This window comes from Larimichthys crocea, chromosome XX (genome assembly GCF_000972845.2).
Source record: "Larimichthys crocea isolate SSNF chromosome XX, L_crocea_2.0, whole genome shotgun sequence".
NCBI lineage: Eukaryota > Metazoa > Chordata > Actinopteri > Sciaenidae > Larimichthys > Larimichthys crocea.
In genome coordinates, this window is record NC_040030.1 from 612,643 (window position 1) to 637,019 (window position 24,377).

At 42.8% G+C, this 24,377-nt stretch overlaps 1 protein-coding gene across 5 annotated transcripts in view; it reads right to left on the minus strand.

Moving 5' to 3' along the window:
• The window catches only part of anks1b (ankyrin repeat and sterile alpha motif domain containing 1B), a 214,512-nt gene that overhangs the window by 106,216 nt on the left and 83,919 nt on the right, over positions 1–24,377 (minus strand). For 4 of the 5 annotated variants that reach the window (XM_019273148.2, XM_010738620.3, XM_019273146.2 and 1 more), the window contains exons 5-10: positions 24,151–24,294; positions 16,272–16,347; positions 14,243–14,344; positions 10,318–10,440; positions 9,358–9,545; positions 4,361–4,492 (exon numbers count right to left, since the gene is read on the minus strand). In XM_019273148.2, the coding sequence (XP_019128693.2) occupies positions 4,361–4,492; positions 9,358–9,545; positions 10,318–10,440; positions 14,243–14,344; positions 16,272–16,347; positions 24,151–24,294 (765 nt within the window). Of the gene's footprint in view, positions 1–4,360; positions 4,493–9,357; positions 9,546–10,317; positions 10,441–14,242; positions 14,345–16,271; positions 16,348–18,751; positions 18,911–24,150; positions 24,295–24,377 lie in introns of those variants that run through there. The other variant, XM_019273150.2, reaches the window with a different exon arrangement.

Here is a 24,377-nt window from a genome sequence, read left to right on the forward strand (position 1 = left end):
TCATGAAATTGAAAACCAATCTCCCACAGAGCAAGTCCTTTATTTACAGGCTTGTTAGACTCTCCACATGATCCCTGCCCTCTCAGAAACATCTTCCTTAGATGTCCCTGAACATCTTCGAGAGCCCTCATGGGTTTCTGAACATAACCTCTGCCAGTCGTAGACAGAGCTGCCCACACTTCACCTCCTTAAAACTCCCCGGGCAGAGTACATTAAAGGTCAGCAGCCACCTGCTCGAGAGTGAGAAAAAAAACAGCACTGGGGAAAGTGAAATCTAATGGGCAAGTCCGAGTGAGAGTGGAGTAACAGCGAGACCTAGGAAAAACAGGAAGGAAGGAGCATGAAGGTGGTGAAAGGAGAGGAGTGAAGCTCGAAAAACACGGCCGGGAAACGCTGACGTGTGTGAGTGTGTGCGGCGCTCTGGTGCACCTGTGCTGATGGCAACAAATTTGTCAATGGTGGACATCCCACGCCTGATCTCATGAATTTCTGGGTTGCCTGGCAACCCTGCTGACCTCTTTGCTCCTCTCTCTCCATCTGAATTTCTGTCTCGCATTGGTTCATTATATTTCTGCCTTTTCATTCTCTCCATTTTAATTCTCTCCAGAGTGAAGTCTGAACTTCTTCGTTAAAGTCGACGTCGCGGAGGAAACCTCCTCCAGTCCGCGCGCACTTTGGCAATGGTGGGAGGAAACCTGTGGCTGGCGAGGACAATTCACAACAAGGGAAGCTTCCTTATGCAGGCACGTATGACACACACACACACACACATAAACATGTGATAGACTGTAATGACATACTAAATTCATTATCTTGGAACAGGCTGCACTCTGTTTTTCTGGCTTATCTAATAAGATGCACAGGCTCTGACATGTGTGCTGTGTACACACGCGTTTGTGCATGCACCTGCTGAGGCATGTGCACACTATATATATATATATATATATGCAAAATAATACACATACACACGCTCAATTGCCAGATTTTTTTTTAGCTATTGATGCAGGCTGCAGTATTTCTGCAATAGATACTATAATAATTTAACAGAGGTGCTGATTGAATCTTATTTTGGAGGATGTAGTTTGTAGTGTGGCTAACTTATATTACTTATTATTGCTGACGTCTCAGCTATTAAAAGAAGTGTTATATGTATAATTAGCATCGCTGTGCAGGATAGCAATATGTAAATTTGATCTTTAATATGCTGTGTGCATGTAGATATGAACATCTGCAGCATTTCGACTGTAGACTCAGTGCTGAAAAGATGGAGTCCGTTTTACTTTGTGTCCGGTGTAAACTGCTGGATCGAATGACAGGAGAGCTCAAATGAAGAAGGAGCGTTTTCAGTCACACTGCATGGCTGGCAAATCCACTTTAAAGCGTCGTACCACGCAACAGTCAAGCTTCAGACGAAATACACAGCTCAGATCATGTAAAACACAATCAAAAAGGACCAGGATATTTAATCAATTTCGAGGTATTTCCATGACTGGAAAACTTCCAGAAAACATCGGAACCCTGTTTTAAGTAGGTTCTTTATTAAACAATACAAATACTGAAAAAGAATAGAGTCACGATGATTTTAATACCTTGTGAGTAACAGAAATTCATTTGGCTTTACATAAAGTTTAAAAAAATAGACAAACCCTGAGCTGACCTGCTGTTTTATGAATCTAAAGCTTATTTAGCTGAAGGAATCCTTTCTGTATTGTTGGTTAGAAGTCCACTTCTTTGACTGGCGGTCTTGGGCGACAGTTGGACAACGAGAAAACTGCGCGCTCAGACAGTCGATACGAAGGTTAACACACTTGTGCTGAAATTGAAAGATAAATGAAGCAGAGAGAGAGAGAGAGAGATGGACGTGGCATAGAGAGGGGCGGTAGAAAAGAAGTTAGGAAAGAATCAGGTGATCTTATGTGAGGTGATGGAAGAAAGGATGGAAGAGACTGCAGCACAAAGACGTTTCACTTTGTCCGCTCGACCTGCACTCACTGTTTCCTCTCTTCGTGTTATCTCTGTTTATTCACAGCTACACAGGCCAAATTAGCACGGAGATAACTTAATTATGCAATTTCTGCTTCCTCGCTCTATTCCCTCCTTCTTCTGTCCTCCTCTACAAAGCCCACACACACAAACTCACCCACGCAAACTCTAAACGATGCCATGCCAAATTCAAACACACACACACACACTCCCAAGCTGATGCCACCAAATATGCTCTGTATACACTCACATTTAAACTAATGCGCATTTCTTTCAACGCACCAACATTTTCGTGTACACACACACACACACACACACACACACAGATCCAGGTGCAAACCTCTCCAGGCAGCGTGCCAGTCGGTCAGGCAGGCTGCCAGTGTACAAGACAGAGGGTCTGTTGTGTTGTAAATGTCACATGTCCTGCTGTTGGAGCCAGCGCGCATCTTACCGCTAAACAATCTCATCTGCACACAGTTAACCACGTTTATATAGGCAGCGCGAAGGGCTTAAGGGGTGGAGGAAGGAAGGACGGAAGGAAGTAAACAGGAATACACGGAAGGGGAGGAGAATTTGGATTTAGCTTTCCTTTCTAGTGTTTTGGTTGAAGGTAAAACGAGATAGCTCACACGTGGGAACTGAGAGGTGAAAAACAAACTTTATTTCCTACAATTCATGCCTCATACTGTAACATAAGAGCGGGTATAACTCGGGTATGATAGATGCACACGAGATCTAGAGCTGGTGAAGCGTTCTCTGTCTGTAATTTCCCTTTAGGCTGCGAAAACAAACTTTAAATTTTTTGCCTTTTTTTGCTTTTGTCGAGGCCGTGGAGCCGGTTCAAAGCTGCCTTGCTCAAGTGGTAGACTGTGAGACTCATTTTTCAGACCCTTTACTTTACTTTAAGTGCTTTTATTATGCTATTTAACACACATTACAAAACAGACCTCTGGTTCTTCTTGTGGGTAAGAATACATCCAATGTACAGTTACAGTAATTCTATATAATTCTACTGATGCAACACTAATGTATGTCACTGGGCACTATCATCGCAGTGTATATTTGGGATACAGTATGTATTGTATCACTTTCAAATCGGAGAATTACTGGAAGTGCTTCACATGATTGCAATCAGGGAGGCTGGAGCTCATCCCAGCTGACTTAGGGCAAGAAGTCACCAGTTCATCACAGGGCACACAGAGACAAACGAGGATTCACACTCACAATCAAGCCTACAGGCAATTTAAAGGACTGTGGGTGGAAGCCGGAGTACCCGGAGAGAACCCACACAGAAAGACGAGGTTCGAACCACAGCACAGCTGAAATTTTAAATATTCAAAATATTCAGATCACCACAAAAAAAGGAGAAGGTGTACACAATGTACGTATATTTGTCATGTAAAGTTTGGGTAGATTATAAATACAAATCAAGTGCAACTTGCTGCTGCAGGCCAAGACATTTTTGCACACCGCTGTACCGCTCCACAGTAATTCATAACTTCTCATAGTCTCATTAGCACTTATTCCTGGTGTTAAATTAGTAGGTAGATGGCTTAGTGTGTGATTTGTTTGATAGTTATATGCAGTAGAAGGAGGAACAGCCATCACCTTTCTAAACACGGAGACTATCAGAGATTAAATACCAAATATTATAACTCTTTATACAGTGTGAACATGAATTTTAAACGGTGGTATGAGTTCCTCTAAGAACTACGGCATCAGTCAAATGCAAAAAAAGTCACATTTATATTCTGCTGTACATTCCTTTGCTGCTGCAGTCTTCACATTTCCCCCCGCGGGGATGATTATCCTTTCATGTGATCTCATTATATCAAATATTTCAGTTGAATGTTATTCATTTAAAAGTTCACGAGCCAAGTTCGGCTCATGAAAAGGTACGAGCTTAAATGCTGCGGAGATAAGGAGGATTTTTTGGGGGAAATTCTTACAAGGAAGGTGAAAATGAAAGCATGAGAGGAAGAAAGAGTCGGATGGGTGAACGGTATCCAGAGCTGCCAGGAGAGCCGGTCTCTCTAGTGACGACTCATTCACTGCGTTCCCAAGGTAACCAGTGAAAGTATTCACTCAGAACAATGGCAATATTACTAGCCTGTAATTTCACTGTACTGAAGCACCATGTGTGCGTGTGCGTGCCCGTATGCTGCATTATTCCACACCCATGTGACAAACTTATACGTTGATTATGAAGTGATATGATGAGCGCGTTATACGAGCCTCATTATGTGCCCACTGTAAGATATAATAATGCAAATTAGCGGTGGGAACACTCGCTGCAATCTCAGTGAGAGTCGTCCAGTTTGAAGTAGGTGTGTGTGTGTGTGTGTGTGTGTGTGTGTGTGTGTGTGTGTGTCTCTACCTGCGACAGGCTGGAGAAGCCCAGGTTGTGGCAGCCGTTGCAGGGTGTCAAGGCCTCCCAGAATCCAGTAGGGCCGCATCCCTTTTCTGCTTCTTCCTCCTCCAGGGCTGGAGGGAGTGGCGGGGTCGGCCGCTGTGCACATAAATATAAAAAAAATAATAATTAAATGACCAGATCACCAACATATGTAACCATTAATAAGGACGTCAAAGATCTGAAAAGAAGCTTAAGAGATCTTTCTTTAGGGGAATTAAGGCTGCTATAAAACAATATTTTTACATCAACAATAGACAATATGATGTCGACTGGCTCACTTGAAGAGATTTATCACCCAGGTGTCGTTCTCCTCAGCTCTACAGACCGTTTTAAAGTCTTTGAGGTCATTGTTCTGATTTTCCCGACTCACACTTTTACCTTTTTAGTCCAAAGCTCTCATAGGGTCGTTTTTAGCAACAAAAAAGGTCTAATGAATCCACTAAATCCACACATCCAGGAGCTAACTAGTGAGATGTTTCAGTCAAGGAGTTGCTGGAGAGTTCAAATGAGAGCAAACCAGACGTTGCTCCATGTCTGCTGCATATATAGTGTGTAAGATGTGTGTTCTATATCACCCTTATGAGGCGATATTATGTTTACAGCTTAACCTGAACAATAAAGATACAGATGCAGCACAAAATCATATTAAAGGGGTCAGAACAAACAACAATCAGGCTTTCACGTATATAAATCATGCAGCTTTGAGTCATTTGATTTCATATCAAAGTTTGGGGATATGATTTTCATAAATCTCCTCTCTCTCTCCCTCTCTATTATTTTCTTGTCGCAAATGTACTGCAGCGTTCAGCCTCAGTCTCCCTCGTGTTGAGAAGCTGATGCTCGTTTTGGAAACATTCCTGAAAACAAAAAAGTGACGCACTATTTAAAAGTAGAAATGTCTTTGCATGAGTGCTCTGGGTGCTGCACTGAGTTAACCAGAGAGGAGAAAGGTGCAGGCACAGCAGAACAACTTTAACACACATAATACACACACACACACACACACACACACACACACAGTGTCCTTTCCTGGGGCGTTTTGGCTCCCAGGAGGCAGGTGTGTAGATGAGCTCTGTGGCATGAGGTGTCAGAGGGCAGATACAGACCCACCTGATATCTCCGTGAACCATATGATGCAGCAGAGGACGCGGGTCAAAGCAGATTACACAGATATATCAGATATCACTGCAGTGCCTGATATGTAGCTTTTAAAAGCAGCAGTCGGGGAGGAAAAGAGGGGGGAGAGAGAGCCGGGGGAGGTCTGATGATTGACGACTGGAGAAAAATCTTTTGGAACGAAAGAAAACAAGTTGGAGCAGGAGAGGGTTAAACGGAGAGCTTGCAGGACGTGTTGAATAGGAGAAAATTAGAAGAAATCATACAAGATACAGACGGAGTGGAGGACAGATGGGAGGTGCACAAGCAAGCAGCGAGGCTGGAGATGGAGGCAGAAAATGGAGCTGAAACCAAAAGGTCACCAATCGCTCCAGATTGCAAAGGGGCCCCCCTGCAACACTGCAATATTGATTGATGTAAGACGGTCTGCAGCGCTCACGTACACGCACTACACTGCATGCATGGACAATGGACAGATATCATTTCATTACAGTAAAAATCAGGTATCAGTCAGCATTCGATAATAAGGAAACCATTAATTATTCATTACCGAGGACTGCATAACTGATCAATATTGCATTAGTTGTCTATGTGAAACCCTTAAAGGGATAGATGACTATTAGGGGACTTTCTTCTACTTAACTACATTAAGATGTGTTGTTTTATATGTGCATTATTTGTTAAGAATTGCTTTAGTTGTCATTTAATGGAAGAAACTCAAAAATCTGATTAATCCTGTGACCTGAACTGACTCTGAAAAGTCAGCCTGAATTCATTGTTTCACAGTTTTCTTCCAGATTTACGTCCCCACACATTGAAAAGTTTCCCTGCTGCCAGAAAACACTGTTAACAACAGTTTGCTGTAAACATTCTCTCATGACAACACGGCTCAGTCTCCGGTTATAGAAAGAGAGAGGAGAAGAAAGACGAGCGTGAGCAGCTGATCAACAGCCAGACTCGTAGAATAAATTGACACACTTTAAGTGTTTGTGCTGATTTTTTTTTCAGATCCGGACTGAAATGTTTCTAAAACTATCAGATTGACCGTTGTGAAATGCAGGTGTGGAGGCCGGCAGATGACGGACCGCGTGACTTTTCCTGTAGTTCTTCCAGCAGGTTGATATTTTTGATCCAAGGTGAAATATCCTGACAACAAATGGACGGGTTTGTTGTGAAATCTTTCGTCAGATCAACATTACTTTGGTTTATCATAGTACACGCTCAGCTTTCTTTTTTTAATTGGCAAATCGTTGCATGCCGAGAGGCTAAACTGAGATGGTGAACCTCATAAATATCACCAGGATGTTAACGCGTTGGCACGCAAATGTTAGTATGAAGCTCCGAGCACCACTTAAAGCCTCAGAGCTGCGAGCACGGTGTTGTTAAATCCAATTTTTTTCATGTTTTAGCCGTGTGTTTTTTTTAAGTAACCAAACAAAAAGACAGAAGATTGCGAGCCTCAAACATTTGAACCAAATTTATAAAAGAATAAAATTCATTATAAAGACATGTCTAACCTGAAGTTCAAGGAAAATACTGAATGAATAAGCACTCTGAAGACGTCACCTTTGGTTCATGGACATTTTGACAAACGTCCTACATTGAAAATAATCTTTAGTTATTACCTTTCTTTTCCTGTTCTAAGGAAAATTGGAAAATTCAGAAAATTTGACATATAAAAACAGCAGGATTGTCTTTCAGGGACACATACTGGTTCAAGCCCACTGAACACACACACATGCTGGAAGTCCTCATTTGAACACAGGACATGCACGCACAAACATCCTTTTCCATTATTGCTCCGGTTTACACGCAATAGGTACCCAGGTAATGTGGCGAGCCTGTGTTTGCGTTCTTCCTGTGTGTGTGTGTGTGTGTGTGCGCCGTCGATGGTTTCTGCATGTTTTATTCATACATAACAGACACATCGAATCACATACTAATGACTCCGGCCACATGTACAGACAGTAGCCCGGGGCCACATAAACACCCATACACACTGCGAGTGTCAGTAATGGAATACAAATTGGTACTTATAGAGAAAGAGGGAAAGAAGATGGATTGAGATAATTAGAGTCTAAGTGAGAGGAGGTGTGTGCGTGTGTGTGTGTGTGTGTGTGTGTGTCCAAACGTACAGGCTCATGTGTGTAAGCCTCAGCAGGTTTCAATGCCTGCTACAGTGTTGGCTTACTTCAGAAGTTTTTACAGAAGTGGAAAGGAAGATGAGTGATATTCCTTCACTGGCTGAGAAGAGGAGACCAACATGTTGCCTACAAGCACAGATGTAGGCAATCGCATTTCTTTGGATGCTTCTGTTTGTGTGTGTGTGTGTGGTCTCAGGTGGGGGTGAGGGGGTCGGCATGATAAATGACCTCGGTGTCGTGCAGTGCGTCCGACTTCCGAGATGGTGGAATTGAAAAAGCTCAGCGGCTCTCAGGTCACGCTGCGCTGGCTGTTGGAAATAAACTGCAGCTGTGATTCTCTGGTCAGTGAACACTGATAAAAGGAGGCTACCCCCCCCCCTGAAAAAAAAATGGATCTAATCAGTTTTCCTCTGTGTGTTCTACAGAGATAAAAAACAAACAAGTAAAGTAGATACGGCTAATAACATTTCAACACAAAAGACATCGAATAAGACGACGCAAGGTCAAAGAAAAACAACGTCTGCAGGCTGCGCACGGCCGCTTGAGCACAAATAATAATTAAAATTCTGAAGAAATTCGGGCAAACAACAAATAGATGCTGTTGTGTTTCAACAACAAGAAGTGAATACTCAATTGGACAAAGCCGGCTCAGTGGCATCAGTCTATCTGATCTGATACTGCCCTCTGTTGTCTGAACAGACAAAGTGCATAAGTGCAAAGCATTCTGAACAGTGGCTCACAAACACACAGCTCTTTGACACATCTGGACTTTTATGCACTTCACACAGCAGAAACAGCTGGTCTGTGTCTATAAAGTGCTAAATGCATTGACAAAATGCAGCAGCTGTACATGCACGGCACTGAAACATGTTTTTTTTTGCAGGTATGTTAACAAATTCTTTTTTTAAACTCTACTTTTGCACTAAACTATACTGAATAAGAGCAATGCATCTGACTGTTTGCACCATTTACCTCCACACTTTTATAAAAAAGTGCTGTTCAAAACACTGTAAACTACTTCTTGAATACAGAGCAGAACAGAGTTTAAACTATGGATGTAACTGATAATGACAAGAATCATTTTAAACCTTTATTTGATGGCAGCAGCTGAAGAGTGACAGAAAAGATGGGAGACAGAAAGAGGGAGGACAACATGCAGCCTTAGGTCAGAATCAAGCCTGGGCCACTTTGTACAGGGAGTGAGCTACCATGGTGCCCCACTAATAATTATTTTAGCAGCAGCAGTCAAAACCCCAAAGATATTCAGCTTTATGATTACATAACACAGAAAGGCATCGAATCCTTAAATCTGAGAGACAACGATGAACCGATGAATTCCTTGGTGACTAACCGATAACTTGTTTTATTACTTCTGCATCTCGCTCTAAAGTTCTGACAGTCTAGCTGTGGTCGCGTCCGGAGGGAGTGGGTCATAAAACATTCATGGCAGCTGCAGCACCATCAGTGTGTGTGTGACTGGGTCAATAGGAGGCAAGATGTAAAGTGCTTCAGATACAAGCACTTATTACTGCTGCCGGATTCAATTTGTTGTTATGTCACAAAAAACAAACACGTGACAAATTGTGACTGAAAAGACAGGAGCCGACCCAGGACAAGTGATACTGAACATACCCTATGGGTCATTTCTCCAGCAGACAAAACCCAAATGCACCAAGCCCGTGTCATAACAAAGCGCTGTACCTTGCTGCCTCGGGTTAAGGTGCCGTTGGGTCGATCTGGGCGCTCCTCGTCTGAGAGTCTCCCGCTGCCAAAGCTGTCCATGGAGTGGGAGGAGATGGTGTGGCAGAGCTCCTCAAAGGAGTAGTCCCTGTCTCGGCACTTTTTGATCTCATGGAGCAGTTTGGACAGCTCACTTGTCACAGCATCGTCTGGGGAGAGGAGGAAGAGGAACCGAGATGTGGGGAAAAAAACAAAGCCAAAGCTCATTAAAGCATCAGTATGACGCCAGTCCCTATCACTGCCGGTACAAAAGAGGTCAAATAAAACAGACTGTACAGTACACAGGAAGAAGACATAACTAGTGGTTGCAAAACAACTCCACTGACTCCCCTCTGCACTGCTGACGCGTTGGAAATCGCATTCATCCACAGCGTGAGGAGCAAACTGTGCTAATCACTTTCTCTCGCGCACCCCCCTTTAGAGTCTCGGAGGTAATTATGGGATCTGCTGACAGTCAATGAGAGAGCAGAGTGGCTCAGCAGGAGCTCAGCTCATTGCAATGTCACATTCACAACACAGGGGGCAGCGCTGGACAGGGAAAATGTCTAGCTGCGTGGACGGGTAGTAACTATTGTTCTCCACTGAAGGAGCTGCTCTCCATGGCTGGATTTCTATTGTATTGTTTGGCCATACTGCAGAAATAAATGTTCAGATCAAGTTTAGAGGTAGATTTTTACCACTAAAAAAAAGAACTTGAAATATATTTTGGATGAAAGAAATTCTTGAGTCAGCCTACAGTACATTTCTTTATCAGAACGTGTGTGAGTTATTTAACATCTCCGCTGGTTTCTGTCTTCATCTCAACAAGAAATCTTATTTTCTACCATTTCATCTTTTTCGGGGTTGAAACAGAACAATAAAAATGTCTTTCTGAACACCTTTAATCTCACTCTTAACACAGTTATTACTGTGTATACTCACTCTTGTGTCTGAGGGAGGGCGAGGCAGAAGGCGAGGGAACAGAGGTTCGAGGTACAGGGACGGGACACATGCGTACAGGCTCCTCCACGATACTCTTCCTCTCCACGTCGTCCATCATGTATTCTACGGAGACATGGAGACAAGGAGGAGGGTAAGAAGATGCGGGGGTGAGAGGAGATGAAAGGAAGAGAGGAAATGTGGAAATATGTTGGGAAGAAAGACACACAGTGAAGGAGAGAGTGCGATGGTGGTGGGAGGAAAAGCATTTCAGAGGCATTTCACTGGATCAATATAATAGCACGCCCATCAGCATGGTAAACAGCTTGTGCTGCATTCAATTCGCACTTTTTTCCACGAACCACAAATTCACTTCACAGCTTCTGCTAATAGCACTCTGCTGTTCATGGAGGCAAGAGAAAACGAGGGAGGGAAGAAAGGAAGGAAGGAGGATAAGGGAGGAGGACGAGAGGTTCAGGTGTGGGACAAAGAAATAAATAAGTCGAAGACAATTGCCGGATAATAAACTTGCTTAAGTGAGGCATTAGCGGCTGAAAACGCACAAAAACTCTTACACGGTGAAATCATGTGGCAGAGTTCTAATGAGGAGCCCTATTAATGTCAGGAAAGTGTGTGTTTGTCTGTTTCTACTGCAAAGAATTATGACACACAACCAAATTTACAGAAATGAACAGTATGGGAACGTGCATCAGAGTCAGAACATCAGAAGAAACAGGCTAAGTGTTAAACTGCTTGCACTGCACCGTGGCACACAACCAGTTGCTGCTGGGCAGTAAGAAGTGAACTGTTAATGAATTTGAACAGTAGGATGAGTCATGCGCCGCAAATCAAATGAAGATTTATTCATAATTGGGTGCCTGTGGCAACCAGAAAGCCCCTCAGCTGCTACAACTGAGTAAATGACAGGTCTTTTGCTCTCTTTGAGTGTGTGTGTATGTGTGTGTGTGTGTGTGTGTGTGTGTGTGTGTGTGTGTGTGTGTGTGTGTGTGTGTGTGTGTGTGTGTGTGTGTGTGTGTGTGTGTGTGTGTGTGTGTCCTTCCCCATCTCCTCTCCAACAGGAAATGGCATGCAGCTGATCTTTTTACTAAGTCACAGCTGTGTCCTCTCTCTGTATCTCGCTCTTCCTCGCTACACACTGACACATTAAGTCTCCTAATTAAGTCCAAATTTCTTTGGTTTTTCCAGCGCCGGTTTGCTGAGATTCGATTTTATTGCCTGCTTACTACCGCATGAATTTTTTTGACATTTAAAAAAGTCACATTCGCTCTGTTCACGTCCGTGAAAGTGTTTCCATCTTAAGTGCAGTGTTTTAATGAATATTCAGAGTCGCACAAAAAGAAAAATGGTGTTTGGTATTTTATTTGCAGGCTCGGGATTAGAGCAGCAGAATCCAAAGGATGCCGCATAAAGTTTAAATGAAAAAGAAATTTACCTTATTCAACCCTCCTGACCCACCACCGAGCTTTTAAACCAGCCAAACGTTACTTTAAACTCTAGTGCTGCTTCCAAAGACATCAAATATGTTGAGACAAATGTTGGAGAAATCCAGGATGTTTCTATCTGGATGCTTGGGGTTTGCATGTATCTTATATTTCAATGAAGAGTTGGAACAAGCTAAGACAGAATATATTGTATGTGATGCTGTCAGTGTGGACCACAGCTTAAAGCAGCACATTCGTTTGGCTACTCGGAGGCAAAAGAACAAGTTGTAAACACAACACGACATATTTTTTACTGATAACATACTTTGCGATAGACTGATGTTAAAAACGCTACACAGAGCTAAGAGAAACTTTAAAATAAGATCACTCTCAGTGGATTCTTCTCCACAATCGATCGCTTGATCTATTGTTGAAATAAAATATTGACAAGTTCAACCTTAAAGCTACTTGAGCGTAAACAGAAGAGGTGAAGGGGGGCCCTCCACACGAAATGGAAAACTGGAATGACTTCAACAACAACTTCAACTTACAACTCCATTGCTCTGCCTGTTACTTCACTGTGTTTTCCTTGGTTTCGTGTCAGATTTAGATCTGTTATTTTCTCGCTGTGGCCAATTTGTAACATTCCTGGGATTCAGTCAATGTTCCCCTTTAAATCTTTGCCTCTTAGTCAAGACCATCGCACTGTTAATTTAAGCTCCGACATGTTCTCCTCATCCCTCCGTTTGCGTCTGCCTTTATCTCACCCTCTTTAAATCATCTGTAACTATGTGCTTTACGCACACCCACAGATTACACAAGGACACATGGTGAAGGCCTCCAGGCCACAGATTACAGCGTTCACACTGAGCCTCATAATCACCTCAGAACAACACTGTCTTTTGGAAGGTGTAATCTGGAGAATCTTTGGGTCTCTCGGGACCGTGCAGCAAACTCGCACTAACAATCACTGGTCACACACAAAACACACTGCAGTAAACACGAGAGAGAGAGTACAGGCCATTTAATGACGAGTGGGAGACCAAAATGAGGAGGACTGAAGAAAGAGAGTGAAAACACTTATTTTACTTGCTGAACTGTCTGACCAGGTGGACCTGCTGTTATGAATCTGTATGAATCTTTAGTGGTAAAATCCAGTTTAATGAGGCAGGCGTATGAATAGTTTTATGCATCATGTTATATTTTTGTATTCCTTATTTTATTTTAAAGTAGAACTGAAGATTTTAAGTTAACTGACAGAAAGTTAACATGAATATTTGTTGTTTTAAGTATTCCAACAATAAATATGTTGGAAAATAGTTGCTGAAAACGTAAAAAGACTTTGAACGATATATTACGGAAATGTGGAGTTAGAGGTTCAGTTTTTCACCAGTTTTCAGTCCAGGATTTTGTGGGCGGTCCTTAAAGGGTGGCTCGATGACACGCTGAGGTCACCCTGAGCATACCCCTGCACCCCTAGCAGAGAGATAGAGATTCATTCATCCCACTCAGAGTGTTTCAGAGTTAGTCATGTCATTTTCTGAACTCATCTCACACGTTTCAGTCGCTTCAAAACTGCTGCTTGACTGCTCCCAAAAGTGGGCGTGGCTTCAGCAGATTCAACGGACACTCCTCCCCCACAGACCTGGAGCTGAGCTGCAAATTTTTACCTGATTTTGAGACCTAATTTCATAAACTTGTCGATATTCTGAATCATTCAAATTTAGCTGGGTGTCAAACTAGAACAAATATTTATTCTGACTTCACACAGACTTTCAAGTCATGTAGACCTATCTATGTAGATACTTTGCTATTAGCAATAAGCCTGTATGTGCCAAACATGTCTGCATTCAAACTGTAATCCATGTAATAAAACATACTCAGTCCATATTAATAGTATGTGTATATTTGGATGTAAATAGTGCTGTACACCACGTCATAGATTGTTGACTATGAATTCCACTTTATTCAAGATCCAACTCGCCCAGTAAAACAATGGGACTGAACTGGGAAGAACACTGTATATTGTGGGAACATCAACATTTACAAGGCTCGAGTTGTGTGACTCCCCCACTGCAGCAACTGAACACGTACAGGAGATCTGATTGTTTCGCAAACAGAAGACGAACTTCCTGGAAAACAAGATTTCTGCCCTGAATCACCTCCACTCACAATTTCATTCTCTGCACCCAGATTCCAAAATATCTTAAAACGCCCCCTGTGCGTTTTTTTACACACTGCACGTAGACAAGTGTAATCTTAAACGTCACCTATACTAACCATCAATCACCGTCTATTTCTACAAACTTTCAATCCACACATGAGAAAAAGCCTCAAGTCTGTGAATACATATCTTTAATCTTCATTATGTCATACTACACTTACTATACATGAGTATTCTATTTTCTGCTCTTGCGATGACCCAATTTAACAAGTGAAATTCATCTAAATCTAAAAGTGTGTTTGTTCGAGCGAGTGTGTCTCACCTTGGATAACAGCCGTGATCTGCTGGGATTTTGGTGCAGGATGTTCTCTCAGGATCTCCAGAGCTGTTCTCCCCTGGCTGTCTCTCAGATTGATCTCGATTCCTGAAACGCAAACACACCAAACACAGTGTAAGCATTGACACACATAAACGGCAGGGCAAAGGTCAAAGGTCAAAGCACAATACCCATGACTTTGTTGGACAACCTACTCATCCTTTCCTCAAAGACACACTGATCTAGCGATCACACATACACGTGCGCAGACTGAGGGCCTGATCTGCTGACACACCTACTCAGTCACAAAGCTGCAGTCAGCAAAAGATGAATGAGGTTCAGTTACCAGAAGATGAATGTGGGTGAATGTGTGTTTATTAATTCATTGGGACTCTTTACTGACGGCAAACAAGCTTTCCATCAAGTTTTTAGTCTCTCACAAACATGCATGCTTTAACCAACGACACACACACACGCACACAAACGGTGTCCAGGAAAAACCTGTAAAGTCTTTCTTCCACTTTAAGTCCTCATTCACCTGTCTGTTCCCTTCCTGCGCTCATGAATCCTCTTCAGCATGAAAAATAAATGTCATTGCAGTCACTCTGCAGAGCACCGGAAGACATGAATAAAAGAAAAATGGATGAGAGCTGAGAGAAAAGCACATTTGGACTTGATGAAATGTGCCAGTTTTTCTGACTTTCTACTGTTTTTCTTTTGCTGTTTATTTATTGAATTTCCACTCACTTGTTTCCACTTGTGTTTTGTGCATTTATTGTAAATTCAAGACTAGAATGAATGATTAATTTCAGATAGAAATAGGAATAGACCGACAATTTAGTAAATTGATGAGAAGCTCTATACAACGTCACATCTGTGCAGTAAATATGGAGCTACCAGCAGCAGCTGGTTATCCAAAGGTAACATCATCCACCTGATAATAATATCCTGTATGTTTTGTTTTTGTTTTGTTTCTTTCTCAGAGAGAAGTTTCTATCCCCACCCAAGAAATATCCATCACATAACCCCTCAGCTGGCTGTTTCCCATGGTTAAGCACTTGTGGGTTCATATTTGCAGACATAAGATACGACAGTGGCGTCAATCTGGTTATCCAACTGTCTGCAGATATTTCCCAAACTGTCAAAGTATTCTTTTGAACACGGTCATGAGTGTTATGGATTAAATCATAACAGCTACTGAGTTTACATGTCAAATGATTTATATCGTGACTCTAAAGGAAATTCCATCTGCTGATGAAAACCTAGTGATATGACTGAAAGCTCCGGAGAAGACGAGCTTTCACAGACGACTATTTCCAAGGCCAACTGTCATGAGTGAATCCAAAACATGCCAAAGATATCTTTGATGCTCTCACTTTATATTTCAACACTTGTTTCCCTGCCATAGTTCACGACTGACAGCCCATCCTGCAGCCCTACACACAGACTGTGCTTGGTGGGGTTAAAGTTCAGTGAGTCAGGCCAGCGCAGCACAGTGTCGGTCCAGGATGTTAATAAAACCGAGGCCAAAAGAACATGGCCAACCACAGGAAGTCCTATGGGAAACAGGAAGTGCTAAAGGAAAGTAGGTGGGGGGTTGGCGGCACTATCAAAAGGAAAACAGTTTCCAGAATCTGCTCTGAATGTAAGAAGCAACACATGATTCTGCTGCGTGAGCGATTACTGCAAACACGAGCATCGAGTCCACTTTGGTCCATAACCTCTGACAGACGAGTCACATCATCAAAAACGAAACAGCACATATCATCACATCCTGTGGGATTTGCAGCGCCTTCTCCTGATACGACTTTTAAAAAAATGTCCAAAACAACAATAAAGCTGAAAGTTAAGGATTTTATCTCAGCAGACAAATGCCTGGAGTTTACCTGAGGGCAAATTCAAACCACAGCTGGGGTGGAGAAAAAATCCAGACGCAGGATAAAATAAGAAGGGAAACACACACACACACACACAGGCCCACAAGCAAACACACTCGGGCGTTTTTTGTGTTTCCAGGATGCGTTTATAGACCCACCTGAGTCAAGTAGAAGGCGAACTACATCCATCTTCCCAAAGAGCGCTGCCTCATGGAGGGCACTGCCATTCTCGGTCTAAGAGGGAGACACAGAAAGAAAGTGTGTGTGCGTTAATATTATATTACTTTAACAATTGAATACAGAGACAAAAATAGAAAAACAGAAGTGGGACTGGGAGCAGGAAAGACATTACAGAAAAAAAAATTCAAAAAGAGGGCAAGAAGACATTTTTTATTTGATTTAATCTCTCTTCCTTTCTGGCGGTGAGACGAAAGAGATCCAGCGAGATTAAAATAAAGTCACATTCCCTGTCGCCTGCAAACAGTGTGAAGCTACACTGATTTCAAGCCATTACACAAGCGGTGGCAGGCTGCGTGGAAACGGCCCAATTTCCCTCATCATACGCCGGCCCGGCATCAGCCTCCAGTGTTTCTAATGGGGATATTACAGATGTGATGCAACACATGGAAACCAGTGAGAGGATGACGCGGATATGAGTGCTTCATCTTGGATCAGCGGTGATGAGAGAGACGATTAGTCTGACAAGCCTGCATTTAGCAGAGCAACACTCAGGAGCTACGATGAAATGAAGAACAGCTGTTCGGTCACCGTGTGTGGGACAAAAACAGATTTTTATGCGACTGTGACATTTTTAAATGATCCTGATGTCATACACATAATGCCTTTTGTTCTTAATGAGTATTTTTTATATTGTTTTCTTCTCTTTCATGCCCGTTACTTCACTGTCTGCAATGTTTAGATCCTTTTTGACTTTAGGTGTGGTAGACCTATGTGCTAATTTGAATTGTATAACCCAAAATGAAATGTTAAAAGGTTTCCACTTAATATTGCATCAGGTTACCAGGCGACTAGTGTTGCTGTGCATCCACGTTATTTCTCCCTTTTGTTTTTTTAATTTCATGTGTAAAAGTTATTATTATTATTCAAAGAGTTTCAGAGTATAAAATCAGCTGCACACATTTTTACATTTCATTTTCAAAAAAACAAAATCTGCTAAAGTCAAACAACATCATAAATCCTATTCTTAAAGTTAATCATACATTTTTTTGTCTTAAAACTAATTTGTGTCACTGGTTCCGCATAAACATAACATTAAACATACCTTTTGTGGCTTTGGCCACTACTGGAGCCCTAAAGAGGGAATATTTTTAGAACTGTGCACAAACTTTTTCTGCTCTTGTGCGCACAAACAATATTACATATACTGTATACACTATTTCACTGATCTACAGGCGGCGGTAACGCGCCAAAAGAGCGTATCAAAACACCAGCAAGGACAGTAAAACCTCAATGAGGTACATGATAAGTTTTTGTGGGTAACGTTAAATGTACTTTTGTATAGTTTCGACACTTCCAGTTTTCAGGTACACAACATTAAGGGAAATATAATTTAATTACAAAATTGACAAAATTGCTTGCACCTTCATTCTTAGAAAATGGGTGGAAAACATGAGAAACACCTCTCAGTTCAATTAACAAGGAAAAATGATCACACAGTGGTTTGACACCTCTTTAACAGAGAAGAAAAACTTTAAAGCCTTCATGAACTTATTTAATAGATTAGATTTATTACAAGGCTTTTGTATCCTCACTCAGTGGGCAGTTGTACCTGTACACTACATTTACAGTGCACTCAGGGTTTTTCCATCATGCCGAGCCATGCCGTGTTGAGCTACGAGTAGGCCGCGCTTGGCACAACTCAAATGGTTTTTCCACCGCAGTGTGTTGGCTCGGTGGAAGGAGCTTCCTACAATGTTCACCTTGATCACGCGTGGTGGTGGTGGGGGGGGTTCTAGCTGCTGGTGTCAACGTAGTGACGCATTTGTCTTCAGTGTTGGTGTAAACACCGACGTTCAGCAGGCAGCTCTCAGCACGGCTACCTTCCCTTTTGTGTGGCTCGAGTGAAAACGCGCGTCATCACAGCTTGGATTGGCACAGGACGGCTAAAGCAGACCAGTGTGGGTCCGTGGAAAAATACTATAAATGTACTACTATTGAGATCTCCTGTGTTTTTAAGGTCAAAGGTCATGAGTAGGAGATATATTTTCCTTGTCACAACCTGTATAACATGACACCTCCTGCTCTAAAGCTTTGTGGGACATTATGTTTCACACGGCTCCGTTACACACTGACATGTACACCTTGCTTGAAGCTAAAATACCCACGAGGGGACACTAAAAACTTGAACCTGAACCGCACACTCATGCGTACACACGCTGCAACCATATAAAAACATACACATACACACACAAGCAGCAAGATGCAGATGCTGCATCCTTCACGCTTGGCTTCCCGACAGCACAGATGAAATCCTGGACTCAACCAAACTCCCAGCCTTAATGAAGACAAATTATTTGGGCGACGGCCAGGCCTGCTGACACACGGCCGGGAAATTCAAGTCAACGCGACACTGCACCACATCAACGCGCTCATCCCCTGCAGGGAATACTAAACTTACTGTAGCTGTTCTGTTTCCTCTGCAATAAAAGTGTCATCGGTGTCATGGAGCATCTCCTAGAAAAAGGTCAAAGATCATCCGGTTCTCTCAGGAGAATACTGTAGGTGTAAATCCCAAATGAAAACAGATACGTGGTCACATTTAGAGCTCCTTAGCAAGTTCAGCACGAGGAGACAATGTTTTACCCACGAGCAAGGAGGGATCGGAGATGGGAGGGCAGGAAGTGATCCACCCCCTTTTCCTCACACAACACAACACACACCATTTGTCCTCCTAACCTCCACCCCTCGCCATGGTCATCTCTGTACCACTTCCCGTCCTGTTTCCCATGCCCGATCACGCGGTGATGTCATGAGGAAACGAGGAAGGCGATTCTCAACTCAAGAGTTTCCGGGAATTGAAAGGCAGATGACTTTCTGTTTCTGGGCTGCTGGCAGAAATGTTGATGCGGTGATGAATGTGCATGCTCGAGTACACTTAGAAAAGGCAGCCTAGTGTGTTTATGTGTGTGTTTATACTAAACTTTTTGCCCTTTTGTTGGCTACCTGCCCGCCCAGCAGCGGGCTCCTCCACAGGGATTTCCCCTCCTTACTATGGAAACAGTCACAGAGACGGAGAGAGACATAGCAGGTGAAGAGAGAGAGAGTGAGTGTGCTGTTTCTATAAATTATTCAGTCACACTCAGACAGACCTATATGGCTTGACTCCAATTACTGACCTGTACTATCTCTCTCTCTCACACACACAGATAAAGTGCTTCCCACTCGTGACAATTTTCATGGTGGCCGTCTCCGAGTCTCCTACAGCATCCACTCTTTGCTACTGACAGTATATCTCCAACACGGCCTTGCAGACAATAACACAGAGAGGGACGAGATGAGGGTGGATGGAAAACTTACTGTGTGACACAGGTGAGAAAGAAAAGATTTACACCAGACATGAGTTAGTTTGTGCTGTAGCTAGATTCGGCTTCTCTATATTCATCAGTAACGGAAGCGACTTTAATTACGGCATCATTAGATGCCTTCCCATCATTTCTTTGTCTTACTGGATGACTGCCATCGAAGTGGAGTTGGAGGCACACCTGAACAGACTGCAGAGTGACGACAACCTGCTAGTCACAGTTTCCATCAGAGAAATCCGGCTACCGTAGTTATTTTAAAACATGAAATCTCACCTACACTCACGCCTAAAGCTTCCTCTCTTCAGAGAAACCATTGAACGTGACTGTTTCTCCACTGTAGCTAATAGTAATGAGCGTTAACTATGCACATAGAGACACTTAAAATCGTTTATATGTTTGAGTTCCTCAAAACCAGGATGAGGGTTTACCGAGGTTAACTGGGATACTCCAAAAAGTTACATAAAAGTCTGTGTAAAGTAAGAATAAATATGAGTTCTGCTTTCGCCAGACCAAAGAAGAAAGTGTTATTAACTACTCAGCCAAATTTGAATGATTAAAAATATCAGAAAGTTTATGAAATTAGGTGTCAAAAACGGGTAAAAATGAATTCTCAGCTCCAGGACCGTGGGCGTAACGGGTAAAAATGAATTCTCAGCTCCAGGACCGTGGGCGTGTGAAGCGACTGAAACGTGTCAGATGAGTTCAGAAAATGTCATGACTAACTTTGAAACACTGAGTGGGATGAATTCATCTTTATCTGCTCTGCTCACGGTGACCTCAGCGTGTCATCGAGCCACCCTTTAGGGACCGCCCACAAAATCCTGTACTGAAAACTGGTGAAAAACTGTTTTAACCTCTAACTCCACATTTCAGTAATATATCGTTCAAAGTCTTTTCACATGTTTTCAGCGACTATTATCCAACATATTTAATGTGTTTTAAAAGAAATCTCAGAAATGCCTTTACACAGACTTTAAGCATTAGTGACAATAAATGATTCTAACAGAAAAACCTGTTCACCAAGTTGACCTGTGTTCATGAAACCCTCATTCAAACTGACCAATAAATTTATTTTGGTCCGCAATAGATTCATGTAATGTGCGTTACACCACTCTTCCTGCCAAATTAAATATTGAGAATGTAATGAAAGGTGTAATGTTGCTGGTGCGATATCAACAGATCGTTTCACTTTCTATTTCTGCTGAGAATCACGTGTTTCACGTGGAAAAAACAGGCGACATGCCAGATCTCTAAATTAAGCGTCGCTGCAGCCACCCTGTTCACGCAAGCGGTGTGTGTGGCTGCGCTAACCTGTTATCACGGATGAATGAAAACAAAGAGGTTCTAGAGTACGACGTGCCGCTGAGGTAGGCGTCTGTGTCTCTGATGGAGGAAAAAGCAAAAAAAAAAAGATGGTGTTGTTTGTGTGTATTATTTTCAGCCAAAAAGAGATGGAGCAGCACAAGAGTGAAGGTTAAATTGCAGGGAAGATCTGAGGTATCAAAGGCTTGCAGTGTTCATCATCAATGGCTACAGAAGACGCACTGAGAGAGAAAGAGAGGGATTTGCAGCAGTGTCTGTATAGAGGAGAGGACGAGGCAAATCAAAGGCGCGTAGTGTTCATCTTCACTACACACATGGAGCCCGAGGCCAAATCCCTGCAGAGGAACACAGCCCTCCTCTTCAGATCAGAGCACGCTGTGCACACACACACAGCCTGCAACAAGGACAGAAGGCAGAGAAGACTGGCACAATGACACCGAGTCATGTGTCTCCTCGCTGCGAGAGCACAGACTCTCCAATCCAACAGGTCAAGTTGTTTCGGTCTTCCAAAAATCAAATACACACTCCTGTCCATAAGCATGAAATTCACCAAAGTGCAGCTGCAATATGTTTGTCACATTGTGCCACAGACCGCCACGAAGTATTCTCCTGAAAAGATTTTCAGTCGCACACTCCCTGTCAACCTTTTAACTGTGCAGCAGAAAGCCATTTCACATGCTTCGCATACTGTATATAAACTGTACTTACACGGACGGCGAGAGGAAGAACGCGGCATCTGTTATGCCATATGTCGCAGAGTCGGATCTGATTTTGCACACTAGGAGTGAACTTGTATTCTCGGATACATCAGCAGTCTGTGCAGTAACAGCTATATTGTTTGGGTTTAAAACTTTCAGGGTACGAAGTCTTTCTTTATTCTCGTGTTTGTTGAGTAAAGTCTGATATCGATTGCTCCCCGCCGCCGCCGTGGCTCCTCTGTATCTGAACTGTCTTGTTTCTTTATTTGGACTCAGCAGCTTTGAGTCTGACTGAGCCCCGAGAAACCACTGACGCTGGTTTTTCTTCAATCCTCCGCGATAAAGTAAAGAGTGCAGAATCTCAGTGTGAAACAAGAACGCCCTACGGACATTGGCATACATAAACTGTGGCTTCATAAGAAAGCGACTCACGCAGATTCACAGGTGGGAGTGAGGTTTGTCGTACTGCAGTCGACTCCTGAACTTCACACTAGAGCTGCAACGATTGGTCGACAAAAATCGATAAGCTCACCGGCAGAAAACAAAACATTAAAAAAAGACATCACCTTTAACTTTTTATTATTTCTGTTTTACATTTATAGCTCAAGTAATTTATCAATTAATCTAAAAAAAGCGCGCTGACATTGCTGCAGCCTCACAGAGCTCTAGACCGAAGTTAATTGTTTGCACCGATGCCGCAAATATCCAATTACTTGTGCAACATATTTCTCATTAAAGTGAATGATCGTGAAATCCTATATGAAAGCATACATAAACGCCGCTGACACCGTGATTTTTAATACAGGACAAAGCTTGTAATGCTTACGAGGGTGGAAATACGATGAGTCATGATTGCATGGGTCTGTGAAAGACCGAGGACTAAATGAAAAGTGGCTACGGCGGATTGCCACAATGATCATCAGTTCATCATAGTCAAAAACAAGATGCACTTGTAGTTGGAGTGTTTTCATTAAATCAGTACACTTTGTCTGAGATCAACTGGGTCGTTTGTGCACCGCTGTATCATTGTCTGGGACTAAATTAACGAATTGTTATGTGAACAGTACAATTATTCCGATCACATAATCAGAAAGGACTCCATTGAAAGAGTCGTAAGAGACTGATTAGTACAGGAAAGGGCTGTTTCTCTACAGATAACGTTTGAGACGAGGGAGAAAAGTCAAATAGTTTGTCAGAGAAAATCGCCTGGAGAGAAAGAAAAGCGGCGTTTGAAGAACGCAGCAAAGCGTGGCTACATTTTGACAAGGCTTCACAATAACAAATGGCCCAGAAAGGGTCGGGACAAAGCTGTGTTTGGGACAGGGGACAAGTCCAAAACAGCATCACCCTGTGTTTCTATTTCCTCCACTTAAAATGCAGTGTGTGTGAGGAGGACGAGAGAGAAGGCCGTGAACTCTCAGGACCTCTCAGGAACACCCTGTCCTCTTCATCATCCTCTTCCTCTTTTCTCCCAATCAATTATTCATCCCTCTCCACCACCACACCATGGGGCGGCATGCCTTGCATATACAAGCTCTCTAGTTCACACAAGAATGGAGGCAGACACACACACACACACACACACATTCAAGAGGAGAATCTGCCAAGCATTAATGCCTGTGGTGGATTATACACACACACACACATACACACAGAAAAACAGAGCTGCACCCTCTTTCGACACAAAGACAGGAACTTCTAAAATATTCACATACAGCAGAGATGAGAGGAGGAGGGAGATCCAGCGTCGCAGAGATTTGAAAGATCGCCTCAGACGAAAAAGGACAAAGAGATATCGCGCTTGTCAACTTCTCCACTCGAAGCAGCATCGGATAACACGGATAAAATGTCAACATAAAGTCCCGCTTTGTTACTCAATGCCGAACGTACACCTGCCAACCAAAGGTGAATGTGTACGAAACATTTCAAGGCAAAAATACAACGTTACAAATGATTCATTTTAATGTTTGGAAACATTTTTACAGGACAAAACACTCAAATCTTATGTCTGTTCAACGCACAAAACAATGATGAAATGACTCATGATTATCCACAAACTGTGATATAACCTGAACTACTTTTTCAAGCTTTATTTTTGACAGACAGCTGAAGAGTGACAGGAATGTGGAGGGAGAGAGATGGAGGACGACATGCAGCAAGGGTTGGATGCGAACCCGCTGCTGAGCCTCCGTACACGGGGCGGATGCTCTACCAACTGGGCTAATCGACACCCCCAGCTGTCATCCTCTAACTGCGGATTATCTTAAATAACCATGTAAACAGATATCAGCAATAGTTTAAAATCCAATTTTTGTCAAAAGGAAAATGGTTCGCCCTAAGCCCAAAAAATTTAATGAAGAAGCATTATTCTTGTTATTTTCTTATCGTTTTTGTCCTTAAGGCTTCCATAATCTGTGCCAGAAATCTCTGAGTGTTGATGGAGAACAGCTAAGCGCTTGAAAATTCCCTCTTACCACACAGTTGACGTCCATGCCGGCCTCGAGCAGAGTCTGGACGGTGCTGTGGTGTCCGTTGCGTGCAGCCAGGTGAAGCGGAGTGTGTCGGCGAGTGTGGCTGGTCATGAGGTTGGGGTGAGCGCTCACCAACATGCGCACCACCTGCGCACGGAAATAAAAAAAGCCACATGTCAGGGGAGAAAAATAGTCTCAAGAAACTGGGCCACTAGTCACCTTTAAGAAAA